This window comes from Galendromus occidentalis, unplaced genomic scaffold (genome assembly GCF_000255335.2).
Source record: "Galendromus occidentalis unplaced genomic scaffold, Mocc_1.1 scf7180000076820, whole genome shotgun sequence".
Lineage (NCBI taxonomy): Eukaryota > Metazoa > Arthropoda > Arachnida > Mesostigmata > Phytoseiidae > Galendromus > Galendromus occidentalis.
The window spans coordinates 169,482-178,042 of record NW_003804809.1 but is presented as its reverse complement, the minus strand read 5'-3'; the positions used below and the strand labels follow the sequence as shown (position 1 = coordinate 178,042).

The window sequence follows — 8,561 nt, the reverse complement described above, 5'->3', positions numbered from 1 at the left end:
CTCTCTGCGCGAGTTCCTGTACGAAGCTCCCACAAAGAACCGTTTCAGAGCCTGGCGGCACCTGCTCCTGCAGCTTCATATTTCATTGTCACTCTTAATAGAGCAACGAACCAGCCTGGAGAAGGGGGACAAGTGAGAAACTCCGGACGGAAGAGCATCAGGAGTGGTCGTCGAGGAGCGGGCGAAGGAGAATACCTGCTCGCCGAGTCTTGATGCTCTCGCACGTCAGAACGACGGGTACGAGTCCAGGCACGTAACGTGCAAGATGCGGAGCCACTGCGCTTCCGACGCGCAGAATCGTTTCGCCGTCCAACTATTTCTGTCCGGAAGGTGAGAGAAATTCCACTCCACGAGAATAAATGAATACTTTTCGCGTGGTCGTCGCCGAGTCCGTCGGGGAGGAATTCCGGAGGAAGGGAAGGCTAGTCGTTCAGGGGTTCCACGAAAGAGACCCCTTCCGCAGGGAAGTCCGAGTTCTGGGTAGGAACCTCTCGTCGGGAGGATCCGGTAATTCGTGGACAAAACGACCGGGTCTAAGAGTCGGCCGGCTCGCTCCTGTTGGTGAGTTGGCAACTCGGTCGAACAGCGGTCGGCCGGAGCGGGCACTCGAAAGCCCACCTCGAATGTAATCGGCTTTGCGATATGCGAGCGACCCGGAGGCAGATTCACGAGCCGCTCTGTTCGGAGAAGTGGCTATAGTTTGTTTACGAAGGATAAAGCAGTATATATAATATATACGTGCGCGTATGTTTGAGAAGGAGAGAGGGAGAGACGAGGCGGGAACTCACACCCTGTTCCGCTCATGTCGCTTGCTCTCCCGCTTTCTCTGTACTGTTCCTTTCTCGTCCCAGACTCACACACATATGGTATACACCCTACGAAAGAGAGCTTAAAGTTTTGGAGTTTTGCGCTAAGCCTCATGTACACAATGGACTCGGCCCTTTCCCGATCCCTTTTCCGCCCGGCTACCCGTCCAACCGAATAGGGAGAGTTCAAACCGCTCTGAACTCATAGAAAGGCGTTCGAACCTCTGCCGGTCAGCTGAGTTCGCTGTCGAGCACTTTCGAAATTCCCCGGCTGGCTCTACTCGAGGTCTTCGGCTCCTGAGTTCCCTTTCATCATGATTCTCTCCCGTGAGCTTTCCTTGTTCCATCCCAACTCGACTCGACCAATCTTCCGTTCCGGAGGATCATACAATAAAGGTCTTCCCTCCGAAGACCTTTATCCGATGCCTCGATGGCGAATAGAAGTCTGACTGGGATGTGATTTCGGCTACCATTCTGAGCGGCTGCTCCGTCGATTCGGAAGTCAAAACAAAACCGCGACTTCCGAACCCTCGAGGCTATCAGGAACCGTTTCGCGGAGTGGGAGGGTTTTCCTCGCCGAATGCGTTTAAGTGCTTTCCCCGATGCCTCGATCGACGATCTTTCTGAGAAAACCTACATCAACTCGCGAGGTAACGCTGCTCGGGGCAAGACTTTTCGAAATCGACTTGTTCAGAGTCAGATCAAACGAGTCTCGCGGCGGACTCGAAAACCGACTGAAAACTCCCCGACTTGAGAAGAGAGCTTATTCATTTCAGGAGGTGTTCTCTCCGTCAAAAAGCGAGTCAATCACAGTAATTGTCGGGGTCTGCCAGACGCTCCTTGGAATATGTATTCGCTACTCCTAGCTGGGACTGAGAACAGGTTCCTTGTAGCTGGGAACAGGTCGCTTCGCTTTTTGAGGCTGGAACCCGTCAAGACGGGGAAGTGCGCTGAGGCTGACATCGGCGCGGCCCGTATACGGCTCGAATGGGGTGAGATCGTGATATCGTATGTCATTCGTGGAACGTGGTGACGCATACCTCATACGCAGTTAAGTCATAGGAACGTAGTCATTAATTTGGCGGGTAAGCCGGTAAGCGGTCGGCCGGGCTTCAGCCAGCTTCCGAGATTAACTTTAAGCAAGACTAATCATCGCAATGACTTTCTAATGGCTTCCTCGCGTTAATCTTCCCGGAGGATTCAAAATCGACTCGAAATTCCCTTCCTCGTCATCCGAGCGAACTCATCATCGTGCTGAAATCATGCTTCCGTCCGAATCGGCGGCAGCAGCGACCACGTCGGCGTCGTCCTCGACGAACTTCGGCGTCGGCACGAGCTCTGGCAAAAGATTTCGCTCGCTCGGGATGACGGATATCGAGCGCCAAATTGCTCCCGGGGAAATATTCTCCTCTCTTCGCGCCAGACCGGAATCCTTCGCCGAGGGAAGGATGGTTCGAGCCTCCCTGTCTTCCAGCACCTCGGTAGTGGACAGGGCCGAGTCCTGTTCGCCAGACAATGAGCAAGAGGCGTTTGCTCGCGAGAGATCCGTAGTCGGGGAATGATTTGGCACTCTGACAGAGAAAGTATACCAGAGGGGCAAGTTATGCTCTCGAGGAACTCCTCTGACTGCGGAATCCGGATTCGTGTCATCGAGACATATATTTCCGACCGCTAGCGCCCGTTTGGATTTCAAATCTGGTGTACTCGATCTATCTATATCCTGAGGGCCTCGGGATGAGCCGAGCTCCATACCGGGGCCCCAGGACATCGCAGTTCGAATTACTCGACTGATCGGGAAAATACAGAATGGACGGAAAAAATAAGATTGACAACGCTTCCCGGGGATCTGTAATCGATTCAGCTCGCAAGCATGAGGGAATGAGGGATTCTTCCTACATCGTTCACGAAGATAGATCAGTTTACACCGCAGGGATGAACAAGGACGCGGGTTGAGTCGACGTCTATGGAACAGGATATTCTTCACGGGCAAGACGCCCGACACGCAAACCATACTATTTCCCTCTCCTCCGACCTGTTTGCCGAAACACCTAGGTGCGGTGCTATTTCTCCGACGAATATCGAAGATTTTCGAAACCATAGATCGTCGGGTTTCGTGAGTCTTTTTGCAGCATGAGGATCTAGGCGGACGATCCCACCGGGAGCCTCTCTCAAGTTGGAGGCAATGGAAGTCTGGAAATCGAAATGTCGAAGAAAGACCCAGCATTCAAAAGTCTCAATCAAACGGGTCTTTATTCTAAAATAGATATTTACATTTTATACACATCAAAATCAGTCGTATGCTATAGAGTGGTAACTCGTTGTCACGCATCATTCTATCCAGCCAGCTGTCATACATCTCGCTCACTCTATTCGGGAATCGATCCATGGGCCAGCTTTTCGAACAGCTTCCCGCATTCCCTACATTCCCTCATCGTTTGTATCATCATTGATTCCATTCCATTCGAAGTCTGGGGTTGAATGATTGAAAATGTATTGAACATAGTTCTGAGAGCAATGGGAAGGAGCTCTGACAACGATACAAATGATTCGGTCATGTGTTCGACGCCGAGGCATCGTCAAACCTGAGAATTCACGCTCTCGGAGCCGCTGGTTCGCTTGGTCCATTACGACTACGCGCTCATTCGCGGACAGTTCCCCAAAAGTTCAATGCTCACACGTGTTTCCGTAATCTCAAATAAATCACCTCACATCGAGTCCTGTGTTGCAGAAACAACCCAACGCACTCTCGTATCTCTCGCCTTACCCCCCTCGGCCCAGCAACGAAGTCAAATGCCACTCGTGAAGAATCCGGGTATCGATTTGGGGCGTGAACTGAGGAAATCAATTCGAGACTTGAAGCGAAGCCCTGCCGAAAAGAAATTGTTCCCCCTTGCATGAAGATTCAGCCGGATAAACGCGTGACAGGGAATCCTTGCGATTCTCGGAGCTCCGGTTCTCGCTCAGACAGAACCACGATGCCGACGTGAACCACATGGTCAAACAACGAGTTCCCGCTCAAAGCGGACTCCAGACACACGCAAACGATCCAGCGATAAAAGAACTATTGCTTGTAGGATATTTATTACAATGGTTTGCAATCTCAGACCACTACTTCATTTCATCACAGGATATAGGGGCAGGGATCTTTCGTCCTTCCTTACTTTCTCTCTCCTCTCTCTGGCTCTCTCTCTCTCATTCTAACTCTGTGTGTGGGTGTGGGCTTCTGTGTGCCGATGATGATCCGAAGCAGCTCACTCGGCGGAGCTATACACTCAATGTGTGCAGCAAACAGTTCCGATCTCAATGTGGTCTCTTCGCGGTAGTGGCATCAGAGTTGCACGGTTTTTGCGGAAATAATTTTCGGAACGGTTTTTCATCGTTTGTGGAGGGTCCCATGGTGGTGTTTCTGGAATGTTTCCACGGCAATTCCGAATCCGAGAGCGTCGAGTCCAATCGGCAGCATGTAGACTAGAAAGTCAGATTCCCAGGATGAACGGGACAACTTCAACCGGCTCCAACAAGTCGCGCAAACCGCTATTGCATGCATAATCCTCCTTCACTCTGGAGGTCAACGTCGGCGACCCGGGAATCTGCTCATCTCGATCGGGAATGTTGCAGTATGGAAGCTTCGACGACTCCTGTTCATGTGTTCCCCGACTCGCATGCAGAGCCAACCGATTGTTCATAGTATGGGCTGAGTCTTTGAGACTGTGCTGCAGTAATCCAGGAACAAAACATTTTACGGTTGATCTCCTGGAATGAAGAGCAACCATGTACGGATGCAGACGAGCGGAAGGTCTCAATCGTCCCGACTCCGATTGCGAGTGTCAGCCCGTCATCGAGTACGGACCGCTCCATGTCTGGTTTTACTCACATGGCGTCTCCTCCTCACAACTCATCTTATTCTTCCCTTCAAGCGCGACTCCGATGATAATACACACTCGTCAGAGACATCAAGAGAAGTGATATGCTTATCGTGGGCTCGGTAGCCGCATGGTTAGAGATGTACCGCTCTGAGTGGATGGAAGAAGAACACATGTAAGTGAACTTTCCACCGTCCATGACCTTCTCTCGGAAGTATTTTCGAACTGGGCTGACCCGAAAAGACGCGACTTGCATCTTTTCCCAAGACCCACCTGGGTAGAACTCCAGAACCCGTGTCTGCTTTATATCTGTTGATGGTATGGTGTAGACACAGAAGAAAAGATGTCGCGCCGACGCGTGACTTTTGAAATGTTGATTCGAGAGCGACGTGGTCAGAACGGTCGTGTAGCCATCCTTCGTGGCCCGACGCTGCTGAGCTTGACCTGGTCCAGCAGGGTTCGGTTGTACCGAATAATTTAGTTGGGTCATGTTGTCTACGTTCAGGTAGTCGTTCCCTGAAAATTGATCCGCCCTTGGATTTCTCTCGGGAGGAATAAGAAATAATTCGAAGAGCTTAGCCGAGAGGCTCCGTACAACTCCCGATTACTGAGCCCCGTATTTGCGTTTCCCCCTCAATGCGCTCGGGACAAGGGAAAATCTCACCTGCGATTTGAGTTTGTTCCACCCTGTACATGAGCACTTGCGGCTCCGGGAAAATTCCCTCAACTTGACACTTGAATTGTGTCTCTTCAGAATCCACGGGACGACGGAAACTGAGGTCGAATTTACGCGGTTTGGCTGCAAGAATCGATAAGAGGCTCGACGGTCACTTGACAGAAAGTTGGGAAATTTCTCCGAGCCCATCTACACAGAGATGGAGCACATTCTCCCCTCAACTACTCGGGAACTCGTCTTCGGGTAAGGGGAGGGACTGAAATTCCTCGAATCTAGCATATTTCTGTCCCATGGAGCCCATCGTTTTCTCCTCGTCGACCTTCCGCGCACCGTTCCGTCAAAGGTTCGATGCTGTCATCGCTTCTGATCAATAACCGAATGGCTAATGCCCGAAAATCAAAAAGTAGATGACAACTCACCGTAAACGACCATATCGGCGGACCGGGAGTCCTGACCTTGCAGTGAAGTCACCGAGCACGAATACGTTCCCGTCATCTCAGTCGTTGGCCGAAGTATGTTCAATGCCCGATATTTCGTGTAGGCGTCCTTCGTCATTTCGAAATGACGGTTTATGTGACCCTCGAAGCGGGACTTCGAATAGGAGCGCTTGTTCAAGTCAGGTATCCACTGATAGATTGGCTTGGTGTCCTGATTGAAGAACCATTTGACGACGAGCTGTTGATCTTCGTCGCTGTACTCGTAGATGCAATCTAGCACGACTGAGTCCGATGTTCCGTTCTCGACTGATCCGGGCACAGAGAGACTCGAAATCCGAACCCCGTCAGCAGTGAGGAAAGTGCTCGAAATCACGAGAAGCACCGAAACCGCGAACTCTGCAAGGTAAACCGGAGAGAAGAGACGATTAATGAGGTAATGGTTTGTTTTCCGAGGAGAGCAAATCGCCTCGACAGAAGATCACTTTTCTCTTTTCCTCTGATCTTTTTAATGGCTCCCCTCGCCTTTCGCGAACTCCAGTTCTCTAAATCTCCATCCTTGAATCGCTCCCTCCCTCAAAATTTTCTGAGCCCTCAATTTGGAAACCCCTGCCCTCACCGGCCATTTTCCCCCGCTCTGCTTCTATTGGCAGTGCGCCCGGTTTCGTGGAGGTTTTCATTAAAATCTAATGGCGGCCTCATTAGCCTCATAGATTATTATTAGTTGTATTATTATTTCTCGTCCTCGCCACTGGCGGCGGCAGTGACCCGATGCCTTAATTATTATTAGAAGCAGCACGAAGAGAGGTTCGAGCCGATTCGGGGCGATCCGGGACACGAATGGTGGCAAGCGAACATCGAGGACCGGAACGGAATCGTTGTCGGCCTTTTCCCGCTCTTTGCGAGCCTCTAGCGGCAGATGGAGACCGTAGCAATTTGGAAGAAGGTCTCGGTCGCATAAAGACTGATTAATATTTTCCCCCTGATCCGCCTGCGACCGTCGCTGTACGAACGCCCTAAGAGGCCGTCTTTCTCCCCGACCCTACTCGACTCCGGTTAGACCAATAAACGGTCCGCGTGGCTCGTCGAGTGAATTCGGTACTCGATCCAGAGGTCTGACGTATATCATTCTTTGGAGTCACTTCCCCCCTAAGTTCTCGCGGACAGTAGGCGGAACTCAAAACTGCTTCCTGAAGGTTCGGCCGATTCCGAATATTATGAACAACTCGGCCATTTCGCAGGAAAAGCCTCACTGGCATCAATCTCGTTCCCCAGAAACCCCCGGAACGGTCCCTATGGGGAGAGGGTGAACTTCACTGCACCAAACTCGAGCTTCTCCGCTTCCTCCCTCGGAACAGCACTTCTCCGCTCCCCTCTAACACCGATGAGATCAGCAATTAAATCAACCATAATGAACTCCGACATCCCTCCACACCGCGGCCTCATCATCAGCAGCGGCAGCAGCAGCAGCATGAGTAGTAGTAGCACCGAGCACGGTTCAAACCCCTCGTCCAGACAGCTGCTCACCACAACACAAAGTTGTCCGAAACAAAAATCTGGCTTCATTTGTGCCGCCTCCACGCTTCCCGCGGCCGCCGCGCACCCACTACCACCACCAACACCACAACCGCCGCCCCGCCACCCCGCAGACTCCCAACAGCTGAGTGAGGAGTGCCGGCTATCTGTGGAGGGCTTTCAAGCCACATGCGTTCAACATTCTCTTTAACAACAGTTTTGGTCCACAAACCAGTTTACGGAGCACAATCAGCGATTCCAATTATGCGGCGTTGCCGAACTCGTTGGCATCGTTTCTCGAAAAACAATCAGGGACCTCGAATGTGTACCGATATACGCGAACAATGAACTCCCCGCTAAGCTTATCTGTGGCCAAAGAATCCTCCGCTCGTTTTTCAGGACGGGCGATTGTTCATGGAGAATGGCATCGGAGCGAACATGAATAGTCCCGGGTCTCATTACGCGCTCTGCCGTCCTCCGCGGGGTCCCTCGCAGATTATTCATTGCAGAAAGCAGGTACCGTCTTGCCAAAATCTTCCCGGTTTTCAGGCAGGGAAGCGAGGTGATAAGAGGATCTTTTCATGCGCGCCACGACTATTCAGGAGCTCATAATAATTGTCACCTTATGGTTATGATCCTAGAATCGGAGAGCTATAGATCTCGCTTATGAAAGAGATGGACGCCCTCGAAATGTTCCGGATGAGGGGCGGAATTACTTGCTCTGCGACCAATAAAAGGCGAGCAGGTGATACAAATGAAGCTCATTTATTGTCCCAGTCAACTCTGAGCCATCAACTGTGGTGAACCTTCTGAGACGCTTCGCGCCATCTCCGGACTTCGGAGAAGACCCGATGTCTACGAATGCTGGGGGGACGCGGAGAGGAGAGGGGAGCTGTTTCCTTCCTATTCGGCGTCCGAGATTTGAATTTCTATCCTTTGAGTTTCGGCGCTCATGCCGCGCTCGCTTCGGGTCTCCCGGATGATTTTCGTGGGATCTATAACTCATCCCTAGTCAGGGACGATGCTCCTCCGCTCCGGACCACCTTGGAATGGCCTGAATCACTTTTATGTATTTGGAAAACCATCAGATGCCCCCGGCGCTTCTTCGCTCGATTCCAGCTCGGAGATGGCTCGAACCATCGCCCTGGTGCGTCACGTGACCTTGGTTCTTGATGTTCTGCTCCGTTCGTCCGCCTGCCAAGGAGTCGGAAACTTTTCGCCTTTCTGAGGACACGGGAAATAAAGCAGGGGACGGTAAGTTCAACTC

General features: G+C 51.7%; 1 protein-coding gene across 1 annotated transcript; it reads right to left on the bottom strand.

The window, feature by feature from the left end:
- Nucleotides 1-4,355: 4,355 nt before the first annotated feature.
- On the bottom strand, nucleotides 4,356-6,405 carry LOC100901763 (uncharacterized). Its single transcript, XM_003740196.1, has 6 exons — nucleotides 6,399-6,405; nucleotides 5,765-6,178; nucleotides 5,334-5,468; nucleotides 4,943-5,185; nucleotides 4,681-4,819; nucleotides 4,356-4,559 (listed from the first exon to the last, which is right to left on the bottom strand). The coding sequence occupies exons 1-5, from the start codon at nucleotides 6,403-6,405 to the stop codon at nucleotides 4,719-4,721; spliced, it is 900 nt and encodes a 299-aa protein (XP_003740244.1). The 3' UTR covers nucleotides 4,356-4,559; nucleotides 4,681-4,718.
- Nucleotides 6,406-8,561: the final 2,156 nt, after the last annotated feature.

Excerpts from the sequence above, each read along its gene's own strand:
- LOC100901763 (XM_003740196.1), bottom strand. Across the intron at positions 5,469-5,764 it reads CGCCGATATGGTCGTTTACG|CCAAACCGCGTAAATTCGAC; the intron begins GTGAGTTGTCAT and ends CGATTCTTGCAG. Across the intron at positions 4,820-4,942 it reads GGTTCTGGAGTTCTACCCAG|AGCGGTACATCTCTAACCAT; the intron begins GTGGGTCTTGGG and ends CCATCCACTCAG.